Raw genomic sequence first — 18,617 nt, 5'->3', positions numbered from 1 at the left:
ATGTGACCCTGAGCCTGGCCAACAGTTGGACTGAATAAATGTTGGTAGAATACATGGCAAACCCATCCCTCTTCTTTACAACCAACTCCCTGCAGGAACTCAGGAATGGGAGGTACTTGCTTACAAGCAAGACACCTACCACCCAGGATCTAAGAAGGACTCTATCCGCCATCTTGGAGCTTGTGGAGGCTTGCTGGGAACAGGAAGGCTGTGATCCAAGGCCATTTTTGCTGGCTCTAAGTGGGGTTTCAGAACCAAAGTAGGCACACAGCTCTTCTTAAAATTGAGCATTTATGCCTTGGATGAAACTCAATTCTATTTGGGCAAGAGATGTGCTCATGTATACAAAGCAAAGAACCACACAGCGATTCCTGGTGGCACACCAAACAAAATCAGAGTAATCTGGTAAAAAGTAACCTGAGTTCATGGAAACAGTGGCATGGTTTACGCCAAATTCCCAATCTTCCTGCTAAGACTATGGACACATAATCTGTGTGATACCGCACCGCTCAAGGATTTAACTAATGAAAGGTGAAAGGTCTGTGCTCATTTTTTGTTTTGTTGTCAAAGAGCTCCCTGTCCTGGTATAAGGCTAATGGGGTGCTTCAAAAGCTCCTGCTGTACAATGAAAAGAGACAGAAGACCGGAGGGAAGGAGTTAATCACATGTATTGATTGATGGATAGGGTAAACAGACAATCAAGAAACCTGAGCCAGGCTGCCCCAGAATGCTCCCATGCCTGGGCTGTCTGCTAAGAGGGTCAGAGGCAGTCTTTCCTGGTCAGTGCCAGGATGGAGCCAGTCCTGGGCCAGGGTGCTCAGGCCTCCAGCTGGATCGCCCTGGTGGGGGACACCAGCATGGGCTACAGATCAGTCCTAGGATTCCACTCATCCCTTGCTGTTGGCCTGGGCCTCAGTGCCTGTGCCTGCCCAGCCATGTGGATGCAATGGCCTGCCTGAGAGGAGAGGACACTGGGGAGGGGAGAAGGCCCAGCACAGTGCTGGGGAAGACCAGAGCAGCAGAGAAGGCTGTGAACACAGCCAGGATGCCAGCCAGTGGAGCCAGTGCAGAGCACACATGCTCACATGGTGGTGTTCTCCTGGGTCTTCTCTCCCAAGTAAAAGCGGTTGAAGAGGAAGGAGCTCAGGTCGATGGTCTGGAAGCTGCCCTGCAGTATCATCTCTGCCACAGCTCGCCCAACGCCAGGGGCCTGCTGGAGCCCGTGCCCACTGAAGCCAGTAGCAAAGTACATGTTGACAACTAGTGGGTGGGGGCCCACCACGCCATTCTGGTCAAAAGTATTGTAGTCGTAATAGCCGGCCCAGGCTGTCTGAACCTGCGGGTGCACAAAACACTGGGGTTCTCAGGAAGGCTGCAGCCACACTCTATCCTCACTCCTCGTCAGGGGTCATCACAAAGTACCATCTACCCACTGCTGAGGGGTCTATGGAATGCAATGTGTCCAACAAATTCCTTAGCAGTTGTGACATGGAGGGACTACGGCAGTGCACAGGTGTGAGGGGACCAACGTCATCTGTCCCATCCAATGTCCAAAAATAAAAAGGAAAACCAGCCCTTGCCAGTTACCTTCAGAGTCTCAAAAGCTGGGACCCTCAGGGCCAAATGGGGCCACACCTTCTCCTGGAAGAAATCATGGTCCACTTCCAGGTTTGTTGGGTCTGGTTCTTCCTCCTGGAGTGAGAGGTGGGGACAAGGCTTACATTGCCTGGGACACAAGGACAGACCCAGACTTGTTTAACAATCCCTGTGCAGATAGGGGACAGGGAGAAATGGTCCCAGTTCAAATCTGGAGGGGATCTAATATCAATTAACACAGCACGCAGCCCCCCAGAAAAGCCTGATTCTTTTTCTTTTCTTTTTTTTTTTTGTGACAGAGTTTTGCTCTTGTTGCCCAGGCTGGAGTGCAATGGTGCGATCTCGGTTCATTGCAACCTCTGTCTCCTGGGTTCAAGCGATTCTCCTGCCTCAGCCCCCCAAGCAGCTGGGATTACACACACCCAGCACCACGCCCAGCTAATTTTTGTATTTTTAGTAGAGACGGGGTTTCACCATGTTGGCCAGGCTGGTCTCCAACTCCTGGACTCAGGTGATCCATCTGCCTTGGCCTCCCAAAATGCTGAGATGACAGGCGTGAGCCACCGTGCCTGGCCAAAAGCCTTATTCTTTCATGACAATTATTCTATGTCTCCTTGCCAGCATGTCCCACCCCACTCAGCTTACCTCAGTGGGGCTACGACCACCTAGGTAGTTGCTACCTAATCCTTCCCGGCGGAAATAGGCTCCACTGGTGTCTGCAACAAGCGGAGTCTCTAGGCCTGGTCCCTGGGGGCAGTGCCATACATACACATACCTGCCACAACCAGTGAGGTTAGGAACTGGAGAAACAGCATGGCCAGCAACCCTTCCCAACCCCGTCCACCCCCAACCCACACACACCCTCCCCAACCCTGTTCCCACACACACACACACCCTCCCCAACCCCATACACACACATACACACACACCCCCTCCGCAACCCCCACACATACACCCTCCCCAACCCAGCACACATACAAATACACACCCTCCCCAACCCCATACACACACACACCCTCCCCAACCCCACACACACACACCCTCCCCAACCACACACACACCTAGTGCAGTTATGAACTACAGAAACAGCATGGCTGGCAACCCCCCCCCAACCCTGTCCACACACACACACACACCCCTCCCCAACCCCATACACACACACACACCCTCTCCCCAACCCCGTCCATACATACACACCCTCTCCCCAACCCCATACACACACACACCCTCCCCAACCCCATACCACACCCTCCCCAACCCCCCACCACAAACACCCTCCCCAACCCCATACACACACACACACACACCCTCCTCACCCCCCCACACAAACATCATCCCCACCCCCCCACACACCCTCCCCAACCACCCCACACAAACACCCTCCCCACCCCCAACACACAAACACCTTCCCCAACCCCCCAACACACAAACCCCTCCCCAACCCCATACACACACACACCCTCCCCAACCCCGTCCACACATACACACCCTCTCCCCAACCCCATACACACACCCTCCCCAACCCCCCCACACACAAACACCATCCCCACCCCCACACACCCTCCCCAACCCAACAAACACCCTCCCCAACCACCCCACACAAACACCCTCCCCACCCCCAACACACAAACACCTTCCCCAACCCCCCCACACACAAACCCCTCCCCAACCCCATACACACACACACCCTCCCCAACCCCGTCCACACATACACACCCTCTCCCCAACCCCATACACACACACCCTCCCCAACCCCATACACACACCCTCCCCAACCCCCCCACACACAAACACCATCCCCACCCCCCCCACACCCTCCCCAACCCCCCCAACAAACACCCTCCCCAACCACCCCACACAAACACCCTCCCCACCCCCAACACACAACACCTTCCCCAACCCCTCCCACACAAACACCCTCCCCAACCCCCCCACACACCCTCCCCAACCCCACACATACAAACACCCTCCCCAACCCCCCAACACACATACACAAACACCCTCCCCAACCCCCCCACACACATACACACACCCCCTCCCCAACCCCATCCACACATACCCTCTCCCCAACCCCATACACACACATCCTCCCCAACTCCATACACACACCTCCCCAACCCCCACCACACACATACACACTCTCCCCAACCCCACAGGCACACACACACCCTCCCCAACCTCATACACACACACACTCGCCAACCCCATACACACACACACACACTCTCCCCAACCCCCCCACACAGACATCCTCCCCAACCCCATACACATGCACACACACTCTCCTCAACCCCATAAACACACACATTCACCCTCCCCAACCTTGTCCACACACACACACACACACACACACACCCTCCCTAAACTCCCCACACACCCTCTCGAGACCTAACCCCATACACACCCCCACACACCCCCTCCCCAACCCCACACACACACATACACACACACACATGCTATCCAACTTTGATGTCATTTCTTTCTTTCTCTCACCAACCTCCTCAGCTTCCCAGAGGACAGTTACCTTTTCCTTGGCTCCACAGGTAGCTTGGTGCCCTGCAGGGTGCCAGGCGGCCCCTTTCCAATACCAGCCAGCTCTGCGATTTGTGCAGACCAGGCTCCGGCTGCGTTGATCACAATGGCGCATTCCACAGGCTGGTACTCCAGGCTGTGATCCATCTTCACCTGCGGGCACCAGAGAGTGAGGGGTGGGAAGACCTGGACCACATACCAGGCACCCTGAGAGGTGCACTGCTTCCTGAGCCTTAGTTTTACCCATACTGGAAATTGGGTCAAAGAAGACCAAAACAAGGAGAGTCACTACCTTTCCTGTCCCTCCATTTTGGTACAGGACATCACCAAACTAGAAACTTACATGGACTTCATGGATCCTTTTCAAGATCACCATTTCGTCATCTGTGGTCAACATGCGTTGAGATGAAGAGACAAAACCTGCAGAGAGGAATAGGAAAACTGGCCTTGGAGGCCCTGAAAAGGAAGGAAATGGGGATTTCACTTGTTTCCTAAGGAAAGAAAGCTGGAAGGATGGGAGCTTTCCTACAGACACTGAAGCAAACAGAGATGAGGGAGCTGGCACGAGCTTGGCTACACTCTGACAGGACAGTGCTGAGGTGCAATCATCAAGCAGATCACAAGTCACAGCGCAGCTCAGTGAGGAACCTGGGTCAGGATGCCTAGGACCTGCTCTCAGGGGAGACCCCTTTCCCCCCAGCCCTTTCTTAGCCTGTGACTGAGAAGATAAGACCTAGTCTAGGCCTATGCCCCAGTTACTAGAGGAAACAAGCTCAGACTCACGTGTCACCTCTCCCTGGCAGAAAAAGACTCCCATGGATTCGACCTTTTGCCGAAGCCCCTGGAGCAGACACCAGGGGTCAAACCAACCTTCATTCTCCATCCCTGTGATAAGAAAAAGAGAACTGTCACAAAGACAGATGAGGACTTCTGCTCTCGGATTGTATTTCCTGTGCCCCCAACCCCTCTCGAGGGCTTGTAAGCCAGGAAAGGTCATCCTGACCAACTGAACCACAGAGACAAAGCCTGCTGAAGGATAGAGAACTAGCATGGCCCAGGGCAGTCCCCACGACACGGGAGGAAAGTGTTTCTCCTTCAGCTTGGCTGTGGGGTACCCGAGACTCCCAACCTGTGGCACCCCTTAGTCTCTACCTTCAGGGAAAAAGCTGTCCCCTCTGCAAGCAAGCCTCACCATAAGATGCCAAAGCCACTCCCTCTGTGTTTATCCAGGGAAACTTGTTCCGAAGCTGATCAGGAGACATCAGACAAACTTTGGCTCCCTCCTGTCTGAGATAAACATGTGGGTCGGCATGTGTGTCAGAGAGGAGAGTGTGCAGAGGGGTGAAGTATGGACCCCGACCTCGCAAGTGGGGAGTCCAGCTCATCATGTCACTTCTCTGCCCCAAATGCCCCTATTTGTCCTCACTGTTGAGTGGCTGAAGACCAAGCCGCCTAGGCAGGCTCTTCAGCCTTGACTGCCTTTCCTTCCCTACTCCCTCGTCTCCTTTCAGCACACAGAACTCCCTGCTATCCCGGTCTATTCCATGACTTTTTTTTTTTTTTGAAATGAGTCTGGCTCTGTCGCCCAAGATGGAGTGCAATGGCGTGAACTCGGCTCCCTGCAACCTCCTCCTCCTGGGTTCAAGCGATTCTCCTGAGTAGCTGGGATTACAGGCACACACCACCACACCCAACTAATTTTTGTATTTTTAGTAGAGATGAGGTTTCACCATGTTGGCCAGGCTGGTCTCGAACTTCTGACCTCAGGTGTTCCATCTGCCTCAGCTTCCCAAAATGCTGGGATTACAGGCATGAGCCACTGCACCCAGCCTATTCCATTAACTTTCACAACAAGGGGGTAACCTTGTTCCCTCCACTCCTGCCTGGATCCACCTCCTCTCCACTCCTTTTACAATCCTGTTCCTGAGTACAGGTATCTCCTCTGGGACACTGTCCCCCAGAGCTGCCTCATAGCGGAGGCACCAACAGAACACTCCCAAGCCAGACTGCTGGCTTCAAATAAAATCCCACGGCCACCACTTACTAGTGCCTTATGTCTCAGTTTCCTCATATGTAAAATGGGGATGTTCTGATGATTAAATGAGTTCATATCTGTACAGCATTTAGGATATTTATGTCACTGTGAGACTTGGGTGTTTGTTAAATAAACATAAAAATAAAGCCTCTGGCCATATTGCATCACAAAGATGCCCACCCTCACCTGACCATGAGAATCATTTAGAGCAGGGGTTGCCAAATCTGACCTGCTGCCTGTTTTCGTAAATGAGCCACACTCCTTCATTTGTGCTTCTGTCTATGGCTACTTTCATACTGTGATAACAGAGTGGTTAGAACAGACTGTACGGCCAGCAAAACCTAAAATACATACTATCTGGCCCTTTACAGAAAAAGTTTGCTAACTCCTGACTTCAGGTTCTTGTTAAAACCCAGATTTGTGGGCTCCTTCCCTAGAGATTCTAGTTTATTAGGTCTGGGATGTGTTCCAGGTGGTTTTCATGCTCTGACAAATTAAGAAGCACTTGGCAGTGTTTTGTCCATATCCATGGTACAGCACTCTCACCGGGCATCGCAGGTCTGTGTATTTCCTTCCTGACACACTGAGGCCCTAGACCGCAGGGATGTCTTATCAACTCCACTTTCTCCCTTCCTAATCTGGTGCAGGAGCCACCCAACACCTTTGGCTGTAAAGCAACTGAGAGGCCGTGCCAGGCACCCACTTCTGCACTTTCACGTTGCTCTCCATGGCTGCAGCATCCTTTTCTGAAGCCAGCAAGAGGTAGCCTGAGGGGTTGAACTGGAGGTCCAGGGGAGGGGCATTGGTTACGGCCAGGTACTCCTGTGTGCAGAGAGAAGCTCCTGAAAGAGACTGACTTAAGGATGCAAGGAAGAGTTTTCCGCCTTCTTCCCCCACAGCTCCCCGGGCTCAGTGCCCCAGACCTTGAGGCACCCACCACTAGGAAGAAAGGCCAGGGCCCCCCCCCCCTTCTTGTTGACTGACCCATTCTTGCTCTCTGGCTACCTTGCTAGCTGGGCTCCTCCCCACTCTGGGCTAAAGGAGGGGTTACCACCCCAACATCCCAAATATCATTGCACCTACATTGATGTTCCGTAGAAAGCTGGCTGAAAAGAGGGAGAGCTGGATGTTCTCAGGCAATGAGAACTGCTGACAAATCCCACCCACTGAGAGCCCAGTGGAGGCCTGTGAATACTGTGGAAAGACAAGAAAAGTTGAGGTAACCTATCACATGTGACTAGAGTACCACAGTGAAAGCTTTGAGCTATACACCTAAAGTTGAAGGGGAGTCCTATCTGCAACTCTATAATCTAAGACCCATGCATATGTCAACTTGAAGGCAACAGTGTCTAAAATCATTAGCAGCGGATGTGCAGAGAGGGTCAGTCATCTGGAAAGAGCTGACACAGTGGTACAAAATGGTAATGGCCTGGAAGTCCAAGGGCAGACGATTAACATTTGATCTACCATTTGGAAAATGAAAGGTTATGATTGAAGTAAAGTAGCAAGATTCATGGCTAGCTGGCAATGCAAATGGGAACATCTAAAGTGCAAAAACCAGCCGGGTGGTGGCTCATGCCTGTAATCCCAGCACTTTGGGAGGCTGAGGCGGGCAGATTGCTTGAGCTCAGGAATCCGAGATCAGCCTGAGCAACATGGCGAAACCCCATCTCTACAAAAAATACAGAAATTAGCCAGGTGTAGTGGTGCATGCCTGCGGTCCCAGCTACTCGGGAGGCTAAGGTGGGAGGACCACTTGAGCCTGGGAGGTGGAGGCTGCAGTGCACTCCAGCCTGGGCAACAGAGCCAGACCCTGTCTCAAAATAAATAAATACAATAAAATGCAAAAACCTCACAAGTAATGGGACCTGAAAGAAGCAGGTTGAGGGCGGGAAATGGTGGCTCATGCCTGTAATGCCAGCACTTTGAGAAGCCAAAGCAGAAGGATCACTTGAGGTCAGGAGTTCGAGACCAGCCTAGGCAACATAGTGAAACCTCATCTCTACTAAAAATACAAAAAACAGCTGGGCTTCATGGTGTGTCCCTGTAATCTCAGCTACTCAGGGGGCTGAGGTAGGAGAATCACTTGAACCTGGGAGATAGAGGTTGCAGTGAGCTGAGATCGTGCCACTGCACTCCAGCCTGGGCAACAGAGCAAGACTCTGTCTCAAAAAAAAAAAAAGAAAGTTGAGACACTTAATTATAGCTTGAGTGCAGAGCTGTGAGATCTCGAAAAATCCAATATTATGAAATCTGCTTTCAAAAGAATAAACCTTATTGCCAACCTTCCTGGTTTGACCGAGGAAGATCCTAGGACAATTTCTCAACAAGGTCCAAAGCACAATCTCTGCCCATTGGATCTCCTGAGATTGAGGTCTTCCCCTCCTCTCCTTCCCTTGTCCCTAGGGTCCTTAATAAAATGTGAGTCATCTTTCTTGCCCCACTCATGACTCTGCCCTACCCCAGGCCTCACCGTGTGGTCCCGTTCCACCACTAGCACCCGAATACCACCTCGTCGGCTCTCCAGCTTCTTCAGCCAATAGGCCACAGACAAGCCAAGCACCCCACCTCCCACGATCACCACATCTGAGTGCTCGGGGGGCAGGTGGCTGGTGTCTGGCAGTAGATCACAGGACGTTCCAGGCAGGATCGACTTGATCTTCTTCTTAATCTCAGACACCTTTCCATCCCAGTCTGTGGGATGTAGTTAGGGTCAGAGGGCCACACATTTCCTTCCCACATGGTTGGGGGGTTGGAGAATGGACACCGGAAAAGGTGAGCTAAACAGACACATGAATTGGCAGTCCCCACTGTCAGTCTGTCTCATAAGGTCACCTTGCACCCAACAGTGTTGCCACAGTTTTCTGAATAGTCCACATGCCATCAGTCTCCCTTTTCATGCATTGTGCCGAGCACTGCAAGATTCAATTCCCTAAAATTAATTTTCTACATTACCTCCTGCATAGACCTCTCCTGATCCCAGCTCACATATTCAACTGCACCGTCATCCCCACTTGGGTCTTCCAGACCTCTGGACCAAGAGGCCCTGGCACACCCCAAGTCACGGCACCCTCTGAAGCATGGCACCTCTAAGCAGCACCTTATCTTGGATATCCATCACCACAACCAAACCTACATTTATATCCTATCTATAATCAAGTCCTGAGGGCTCTGGTTTCCACGTAACTCCTCAATCTGTCCCCTTTCTTCCTCTGCCACCATCATCCTAGGCCAAGCCACTATCATCTCTCAACTGGACAAATACAAAAGCATCCTAACTGTTCCCACTGATTCCCCACTTCCACCCCAACCCCTGCTGCAAACATTTTTACAATATAGCTAGAAATATCTTTTCAAAACACAAATTTAATCACAAACACTCTTGATTAAAATCCTTCAGTGAGTTTCCATTACTCTAAGAACCAAAGTCCAAAGTCTTAAACAGAGCCTGTAAGGTACTGCACAATCTCGCTCCTGTTCATCTTATCCTCCCCTACACTCCAGGCCCTTTAGTTCCTTGATGGCACCTTATTTCCTCCCACCACAGGGAACCTACACGTGCTGTCTGCTTTGAAACCGTGTCCACTTCCTTGCCTAGCTAATTCCTTGCTCCAGAGAGCCTTTCCTGACCCCCAGATCAGCTCAAACTCTACATGGTCTCTTGGACACAATTGCAGCTTTGAGTTTGTATTGTTACATACTCTAAAATCCATGAGGGGGTAGGCTGTGTTTACCTTCACCACTGAATCTCCAGCCTATGGCAACACCCGGCATATTGTAAGTGCTCAGTAAGTACCTTAAATAAAGTAATCATTTTGCCATTTCATACCTCACTCAAACTCTTCTCAGCAGCACTGCAATCTTTCTTTGGTCTGGCCTTAGCTCACCTGTCCACACTGTATTTCATGCTACTACTCACACTGTCTATCTAGATGGCTTTTGCTAGTTCCTTGCATAAGAACAATATTTTTCTCCTAATCTGCACTCAATTATTTAGAGACAGGAACACACATCTTTCTTAAGCCAGTAAACATCCTTCAAGGCTGATCTCAGTTCCCACCTGCTCCATGCACTTCCACCATTATACTCGCTAGCAGTGCAAAGCATTCTTTAAGTTGAGTTCTATCCAATCTTTTTTTTTTGAGATGGAGTTTCGCTCTGTCGCCCAGCCTGGAGTGCAATGGCGTAATCTCGGCTCACTGCAACCTTCGCCTTCTGGGTTCAAGCGATTCTCCCGCCTCAGCCTCCCGAATAGCTGGGATTACAGGAGCCCACCACCACACCTAGCTAATTTTTGTATTTTTAGTAGAGACGGGGTTTCACCATGTTGGTCAGGCTGGTCTCGAACTCTTGAGCTCAGGTAATCCACCCGCCTGGACCTCCCAAAGTGCTAGGATTACAGGCGTGAGTCACCGCGTCCGGCCTCTATCCAGTCTTGAACTGGCCTACTGTCTATTGAAATTTTCCCTCTCTAGGTCCACTCTAGCCATCTTCCAGGACATTCACTGAATCCCGTCTTCTCTTCACTCCTTCACCGCAAGAGCACTAAGTACAGCATCCTGAACGCGGGCAGGACTTAATGCACATCTGTACCACCTATCAATCAGTCTGACTGTAAGCGGTAAACGTAGAATGATGTGAGATCTGTCACCTGAGAAGGGCTGCCTTGGGAGCCATACACCTGCACAGCCCGTACAAGCTCTGGTAGGCAAGCTTACCCCCTTCCCCAAGCCGACCCACTGTCCCGCCAGTGTGGGCCACGGTTTCGGGTCCTGAAGGACACACAGTCGGAGGCTGGGGACACCCCGGAACCACAATACCCTCTGTCGTCCTCAACTTTACCCAGAGAAAAGCCTCCTCTGCGAGTGCCTGGCCTCCGAGTCAAGAGGCCCTGGCCCAAGCCGTGCGGCAAAACCCTTCGAATCATGGCCCCTCTGAGACCTGGACCCTCTGAGAGCGGCACAGCTGCCTCGCTATTATCCCAGCCGTCACTGCTCCGCGCCAAACGCCATTCAGACGAGCGCGCCAATTGGCCAGCGGCCCTGAGGGCTCCGCCCCCCACGCTATAGGTGGCTGTCTCCCCGTAACCTCTCCGGGAGCCCCGCCCAGGCCCGCTCCCACCCGCCATTGGCTGGCCTTGAGATACGTCAGGCCTGCGCGCCCTCGGGCGGAGATGGGGAGGGCACCCGGCGTGCCGAGCGGAAGTGCGGTTGAGCCGGTTTCCGGGGCCGCTGGTGTGACGTGTCCCGCGCTTGGCGCAGCAGGAAGCGGCGGCTATCGCGGCCTGAATTCCCGGCGCCGGCCCCAGCTCCTCTGCCGCTGCCGCCATGCTCGACTTCTTCACCATTTTCTCCAAGGGTGGGCTTGTGCTCTGGTGCTTCCAGGGCGTTAGCGACTCATGCACCGGGCCCGTTAACGCGTTGATTCGTTCCGTGCTGCTGCAGGTACCGCCCCCGTGGGATCAGAACTCCAGGCTCTTCTTTCCTGACCCGATCCATGGTCCCTTCGATTCTATTCCGCGCCTCCTCCCACCCTCCCCGCCCACCTCAAACTGACCACTCACGCGTAACCCGGACTCCGCTTCGTTTTCTCGTCCCCTTCAGGGTACCCTGCAACTTAGTGACGACCCCCACTCCGGCGTCTGGACTCTAGCCGAATTCCGGCGCCTTTGGTATTCCCCTCCGCTCCATTTATCCCCAGCAGCTTGGTTTTGTTGTTTCGAGGCTAGGTGAAATAACAGATGGGAAAACACCTTTACAAAACTGAATGCTGTATAGCTGCTAATAATCTGATTGTTTATATGACTACTTCCGTTTTGGCTCCTATGTGCCTTGCTGCATCTCACCTCCTTCCCCCAACTTGGTTATCTTCTTTCATTTCTGGTGGAATGCCAGTGAGAAGTGCCCCAGCATCCTCTTGTCCTGGGGACAGATTTGAGTGTGAGGGAAAGTCTTTTTCCCAAAGGTAATCCAAACCCAGGGCCCAAACCTGGGTTTTCTGGGGATAGTCTGAACACTGAGACATACTCTTTCTCCAGGAACGGGGAGGTAACAACTCCTTCACCCATGAGGCACTCACACTCAAGTATAAATTGGACAACCAGTTTGAGCTGGTGTTTGTGGTAAGTGGGGTGTTGTAGAGGGACGATTACATTGTTAACATAGTCCTGATTATTAAGAGAACTCTGATTAATTGCAGCCAGTGTATATGATGACGTAACTGAAAAAACTAGAAAGGTAGATGGGGGAAAACAGCAGCTACTGGGCCCAGGCAGGGAGCTTGGCTGCCTGTCAGGACAGGGAAACCAGCCAGGTAGCTGAACCTATCTCTGAAAGCCAGGGTTGAGTTGGCGTCCCTCCATTCTAGGCTGGCATGTAAGCAGATCTGTTGGCTGTTTCTTCCCCTAAACAGGTTGGTTTTCAGAAGATCCTGACACTGACGTATGTAGACAAATTGATAGATGACGTGCACCGGCTGTTTCGGGACAAGTACCGCACGGAGATCCAACAGCAAAGTGCTTTAAGTTTATTAAATGGCACTTTTGATTTCCAAAATGACTTCCTGCGGCTCCTTCGGTGAGAGGCTTGCCTTCTCTAAAATCAATTTATTTCCCTGATTTGATGATCTCTCTGAAGGTGGTTCAAGGGTGGTAAATTGGTGTGTTCAAAGACATTCCTGATTTGCTCCCCAGTTCTCATTGTCCTCTTGGGTGTGAGAGTCCTTTCTCTGGACTGTTATTTTTCCTCCTGCACGGGGTAGAAAGATAAACCATTCTCTTTTTTGTTTAGTGAAGCAGAGGAGAGCAGTAAGATCCGAGCTCCCACTACCATGAAGAAATTTGAAGATTCTGAAAAGGCCAAGAAACCTGTGAGGTCCATGATTGAGACACGCGGGGAAAAGCCCAAGGAAAAAGCAAAGAATAGCAAAAAAAAGGGGGCCAAGAAGGAAGGCGAGTTTGAGTTCTTTGGATACACTGGGACATGAAAGGTGTTAAGATGGTGCTGAGGACTGAAGTGTTCCTTCTGTCATTGCTTGCCTCCTTCTCACTCAAATGCTCACCATTCTATAATCCCTAGGCCTTGTGAACTCCAAGATGTTTGGTCCAAATTTCCTTTGAACAATTTGGAAGACTTTTAGCCATTGTCTAGTGGCTGAGATTGTCTTTTTTTTTCCTTCAGTAAGTTTTTTCCCAACAGGTTCTGATGGTCCTTTGGCTACCAGCAAAGCCGTCCCTGCAGAAAAGTCAGGTCTTCCAGTGGGTCCTGAGAACGGAGTAGAACTTTCCAAAGAGGAGCTGATCCGCAGGAAGCGAGAGGAGTTCATTCAGAAGCATGGGAGGGGTATGGAGAAGTCCAAGTGAGCGCTCTTTCTTCAGTACTCTCAAAATACTGTGATCTAGACATGATGGGTGCAAGGGAGTTCTGGTCTCCGGCTCATGTTTCCTTTCCCGCTTCTCCACCATAACCCTTTGTATCATCACCTGTTGCAGCAAGTCCACGAAGTCAGATGCTCCGAAGGAGAAGGGCAAAAAAGCACCCCGGGTGTGGGAACTGGGTGGCTGCGCTAACAAAGAAGCGTTGGATTACAGTACTCCCACCACCAATGGAAGCCCTGAGGCTGCCTTGTCTGAGGACATCAACTTGGTAAGAGGCAACAGGGGTCAAAGTGAAGGTCATCTTTAATAACAAATTGGGAGGAAGTGGAGTGTGGGAACATGATACTTGGATTTGAATGAGGGGTAAGTTATACTTGGAGCTTCCCCACATGAAAGAGATAGAGCAATGTGGACTTTTTCCTCGGGGACCTTAGTGTTTCTGACCCTATCTCCTTTCTATGTATCTTCCAGATTCGAGGGACCGGGCCTGGGGGGCAGCTTCAGGATCTGGACTGCAGCAGCTCCGATGATGAAGGGGCTGCTCAAAACTCCACCAAACCTAGGTAGGGAGATTTCAGTTGGGGGGTGGCACATGCATCTGCAAAACGGGTAAGATACAACTCCCACCTTCTCGCTGTGTATGTGTCATCTCCTGTCCCTGCAGTGCCACCAAGGGAACACTGGGTGGCATGTTTGGTATGCTGAAGGGCCTTGTGGGTTCAAAGAGCTTGAGTCGTGAAGACATGGAATCTGTGCTGGACAAGATGCGTGATCATCTGATTGGTAAGCTCTGAGGACCGGACTGATTCATGTTCACAGGATACGGGTCATTGAGAGCAGAGTCACCTAGCGTTTCTCACCTGTACCATAAAGATTGGTTGTTGCTGACATGGAACTGACCTACCTGTCCCCCTCTCCTCAGCTAAGAACGTGGCTGCAGACATTGCCGTCCAGCTCTGTGAATCTGTTGCCAACAAGTTGGAAGGGAAGGTGATGGGGACGTTCAGCAGTAAGTACTGCCCTAAGTGAGAAAGTGCTTATGTGTACCAAGAGGTTAAGTGCATAGACCTCTGTTCTTACTAGGTATGTGACTTTTGGCAAAATCCTTAACCTCTAAACCTCTGTAACCTAGATTTTAAGGGTTATTGAGAGGATTAAATGAGTCAGTCCTTGTAATGTGCGTCTGTTCTGGATTTCTGGGAAGAGAGTCTAGTTAACTGTCTTAGTCCCCTTAGCTCAGAAAGCTGTTAGGCATTTTTGAGAGCATTTAAGTTTCACAGCTGCAAACCTCCTCCACCTCCTCTTTCAGCGGTGACTTCCACAGTAAAGCAAGCCCTACAGGAGTCCCTGGTGCAGATTCTGCAGCCACAGCGTCGTGTAGACATGCTCCGGGACATCATGGACGCCCAGCGCCGCCAGCGTCCTTATGTCGTCACCTTCTGCGGTGTTAATGGAGTGGGGAAATCTACTAATCTTGCCAAGGTCAGTGCCGTTCCCCAGCTTGTCGCTGATATTTCTGTACTTCTCGTGTCTCAAAATCCTGGCTTTAGGTGACTTTTCTTGCTTCTTTTTCACAGATTTCCTTCTGGTTGTTGGAGAATGGCTTCAGTGTCCTCATTGCTGCCTGTGATACATTTCGTGCTGGGGCTGTGGAGCAGCTGCGTACACACACCCGGCGTTTGAGTGCCCTGCACCCTCCCGAGAAGCATGGTGGCCGCACCATGGTGCAGTTGTTTGAGAAGGGCTATGGCAAGGATGCTGCTGGCATTGCTATGGAAGCCATTGCTTTTGGTACAGTGCACAGGAAGTCTGGGGGCTTATTTGGGGTCCCTTTTCCTCCTTTGGTTCTCTTGGAATTTGCAGAAGATCAGGCTTGTGCTACTACAGACTCGTTAATTACAGTAAAAAGTCAGATCAGTTACTTTCCATGCCCTGCTTTTGGGTAACAGATGTAGTTGCAGGCAAAGTTAATAACCCTAACCAAAGAAGCCTGAATTTGGTCACCTTTATCCTGTTGTCCTCCTTTTCCTGAATATGTTTGGTGATGGCCAAGCATAGAATCAAGTTTTTCTCACATTACCTTGAAACCAAATCCAGGGCCCAAGACAGTGAACAGGTAGCCAAACTAGGATTTTTTGAAAGGAAGCTGGGAATGAGATTAGTTGTAGTCCAGGTTTTCAGAGTTGACCACTTTCTTTCTTTAGCACGTAACCAAGGCTTTGATGTGGTGCTGGTGGACACGGCGGGCCGCATGCAAGACAATGCCCCTCTGATGACTGCCCTGGCCAAACTCATTACTGTCAATACACCTGACTTGGTGCTGTTTGTAGGAGAAGCCTTAGTAGGCAATGAAGCCGTGGACCAGCTGGTGAGAGTGTGGGCCCAGTTCCCTTTACAACTTAAGCTTTAGTCAATTTAGATGGTTCTTATACTTCTATCACCTTTTTTCTTTCCAGGTCAAGTTCAATAGAGCCTTGGCTGACCATTCTATGGCTCAGACACCTCGGCTCATTGATGGCATTGTTCTTACCAAATTTGATACCATTGATGACAAGGTAAACGTGAGACTGGAGGGTGGAATGGGCATCCTCCACAAAGGAGCTGAGGCTGCAAGGAAACCTTGGCTCCAGCGCTTCCTGTTCCTGAGAGGGTGAGTGAAAGGTGGGCTCGTGTTGATTGGCTGTCCCCTTTCTCCACTTAGGTGGGAGCTGCTATTTCTATGACGTACATCACAAGCAAACCCATCGTCTTTGTGGGCACCGGCCAGACCTACTGTGACCTACGCAGCCTCAATGCCAAGGCTGTGGTGGCTGCCCTCATGAAGGCTTAACGTGGCTCTTGCCCAATACCAAATCGCCGCTTTCCCCACAAGCCCTTCTTCCTGTATCAAGAATGTGCTTTCGAGTATGTGAGCAACTTGTTTTCAGTGTAGTACAAAGGCAGAGTGAGGGGGCTTGTGGCTCCTTCCAACCCCATCCCCGTTCAGCACAGCCGCCATCTGCAAGGAGGGCCTAATCATGTTACAATCACTGGCCACTGACCCTCTCCCAGCAGGCCTCCCCCTTCCTACTCAGGCATCCCCTTCACTCTGCCTACAGACTCAGTCTCATTACAGCTTTGACCAATGGTTGGAACCCAACACCAGAGCTTTGCTAATAATTAGTGTGGTCAGGAGCCGTCTGAGCCTAATGAGTCCCAGCTGCATTAGGTTAAGAGCCTTCCGGAGCCAGGGCCAGGTCTTGAATGGCACCTCTCCCTAGGATACACAGCCTGCAGGTCCCCAGGGCCTGGATGACACCCGCCTCACTGTGGCAGTGTATTGCCTGTTAATTGCTGCTAATTCTAATTCTGATGATGATTCCTACTCCATTGTTTACCCCCAAGCATCAGCTAGGCTGGAGTGATTTGTTACAAGTGAGCAAAAGATGAGTCCCTGCTTCCCTCAGAAATAAAGGGAGGTGAGCTGCAGGTTGCATTGGGCTTCTCAGCCTCCCAACTCTTCCCATTCCCAGAATCCAGAAGTCAGCTTTGCATGTTCCCCTTCCTGGGAGGAAACCAGCTGTCAGAAGGGTATATGTTGCCCCCTCCCCTCCCATCCTCCTAAGCAGTCCTGGCTTTTCCTCATCACTCCCCTCTACAGTGCCTGGTAGACAAGTGCTACGTTGAAGAATACAAACCTCTTGTTAAGACTTGTCCTGTAGCTTGGTATTACAGATGTGCTATTAGTGCAATAAGGTGAAGGCTGTCTGCCCAGAGAAAGAAGTAATTTATATAAGAAAATAAATTTCATAAATAAATTGCCCTTTAGGTCTCGGAGTTCTTTTATACAGGATTCAAAACTAAAATTCCACAACACACTAACTATAGTTCTAGGGCTTCGATATGGCCAGGACAACAGAGCAGAAGTTTACTCCAAGGAATCAGGTAAGTAAACGGTTGTCCTAACAATGAAATCACCCCAAGGTGAAAGATCAGAACCTTTAAAATTTGGGTTATTAAAATTAAGCTTATTAGTTAGTACTTTGATGCAAGTTAGAGTTTTCTACAATGACTCTAAAAGTAGAGCCAGGGTACTGGCAAGTAAATGAACAAGCTTTTAATACAGCTCAGTTATGTAAAATACTGTACACTGTAAAAGATCTAGAAAACTAGAGCTTCAAGTCATGTTTTAAAAAAGCCATTAAGCTTAATTGAAAAACCAAGTATAGAGTACAAAACTGCAACAAGAGCCACGGTGATTCCATGGCATCTAGCCCCCGAGTCCTTCATGCAGAGCTGCAGCCAGTCAGTGGAGGTATCACACTGGTGTGCTGTGCAGACACAAGCATGTCCAGCCTGGGGAGTGGGTTGGGAGCTGCATCTGGGTCCTGCTGTCACTTTTATTCTTGAACAGGCAGCAGAATATCAAGAACCAGGTGGTATGAAGGATTACGCTGGAACATTCCCCCCTCTTCTACCCCGCCCTTCAACCTCTGGCTATTGTTACTTTCTGGGAGTTGTGTTGGGTTCTTGTAAGTTTATTTGTTAAACACTGTCCGTGGTAGGGCCTTATAGCTTGGTCTAACGGTGGTGATTTCTCTAGCTCGCTCATGTACTACAGCCTGTGGGGAGAAAGAAAAGAGAACAAAATGAAGTTTCACAAAACAGGTTTATGCATCGGAAGCTGCAGATACTTAAGTCAATCCTAACCCTTCAGAAGGCAAGACAGGAGATGCTAGGAATCTTGTAATTTATTTAAAATTTTATTTACTTTTTAGAGACAAGGTCTTTCTCTGTCACCCAGGTTCAAGTGCAGTGGCACAATCATAGCTCACTGGGCTCAAGCAATCCTCCCACCTCGGCCTCCTGAGTAGCCGGGACTGCAGCGCACACCACCACACCTGGCAGTTTTAATGTTTTTTTTTTTTTTTTTTTTTGTAGAAACGACATCTAGCTATGTTGCTCAGGCTGGTCTCAAACTCCTGGGCTCAAGCAATCCTCCCACCTCGGCCTCCTGAATTGCTGGGATTACAGGCCTGAGCCACCACACCTGGCAGTGTTTTAATTTTTTTTTTTTTTTTTGTAGAAACGACGTCTAGG

General features: G+C 50.5%; 3 protein-coding genes across 7 annotated transcripts in view; 1 reads left to right on the top strand and 2 right to left on the bottom strand.

The window, feature by feature from the left end:
• Nucleotides 1-645: 645 nt before the first annotated feature.
• FOXRED1 (FAD dependent oxidoreductase domain containing 1) lies at nt 646-11,550 on the bottom strand. The gene is made up of 11 exons (XM_033206180.1): nt 11,006-11,550; nt 8,637-8,857; nt 7,247-7,357; nt 6,867-6,985; nt 5,321-5,415; nt 4,912-5,013; nt 4,472-4,548; nt 4,121-4,281; nt 2,242-2,371; nt 1,588-1,692; nt 646-1,336 (listed from the first exon to the last, which is right to left on the bottom strand). The coding sequence occupies exons 1-11, from the start codon at nt 11,508-11,510 to the stop codon at nt 1,082-1,084; spliced, it is 1,881 nt and encodes a 626-aa protein (XP_033062071.1). The 5' UTR covers nt 11,511-11,550; the 3' UTR covers nt 646-1,081.
• Nucleotides 11,366-17,340, top strand: SRPRA (SRP receptor subunit alpha). Its single transcript, XM_033206179.1, has 14 exons — nt 11,366-11,607; nt 12,201-12,284; nt 12,575-12,738; nt 12,952-13,112; nt 13,360-13,519; nt 13,653-13,806; nt 14,010-14,101; nt 14,203-14,321; nt 14,461-14,547; nt 14,848-15,020; nt 15,116-15,329; nt 15,743-15,906; nt 15,995-16,093; nt 16,240-17,340. The coding sequence occupies exons 1-14, from the start codon at nt 11,491-11,493 to the stop codon at nt 16,366-16,368; spliced, it is 1,917 nt and encodes a 638-aa protein (XP_033062070.1). The 5' UTR covers nt 11,366-11,490; the 3' UTR covers nt 16,369-17,340.
• A 271-nt stretch (nt 17,341-17,611) lies between these two features.
• The window catches only part of FAM118B (family with sequence similarity 118 member B), a 52,180-nt gene continuing 51,174 nt past the window's right edge, over nt 17,612-18,617 (bottom strand). For 3 of the 5 annotated variants that reach the window (XM_033206194.1, XM_033206195.1, XM_033206196.1), the window contains one exon: nt 17,613-18,139. In XM_033206194.1, coding sequence (XP_033062085.1) covers nt 18,126-18,139 — 14 coding nt within the window. In that variant the 3' untranslated portion in view covers nt 17,613-18,125. Of the gene's footprint in view, nt 18,140-18,617 lie in introns of all 5 variants that reach the window. The other 2 variants (XM_033206197.1, XM_033206193.1) reach the window with 1 other exon arrangement.

This window comes from Trachypithecus francoisi, unplaced genomic scaffold (assembly GCF_009764315.1).
Source record: "Trachypithecus francoisi isolate TF-2019V2 unplaced genomic scaffold, Tfra_2.0 Lachesis_group8, whole genome shotgun sequence".
In the NCBI taxonomy this organism is placed as follows: domain Eukaryota; kingdom Metazoa; phylum Chordata; class Mammalia; order Primates; family Cercopithecidae; genus Trachypithecus; species Trachypithecus francoisi.
Note: the sequence above shows the minus strand (reverse complement) of the source record. Positions and strands in the feature narration are given on the sequence as shown.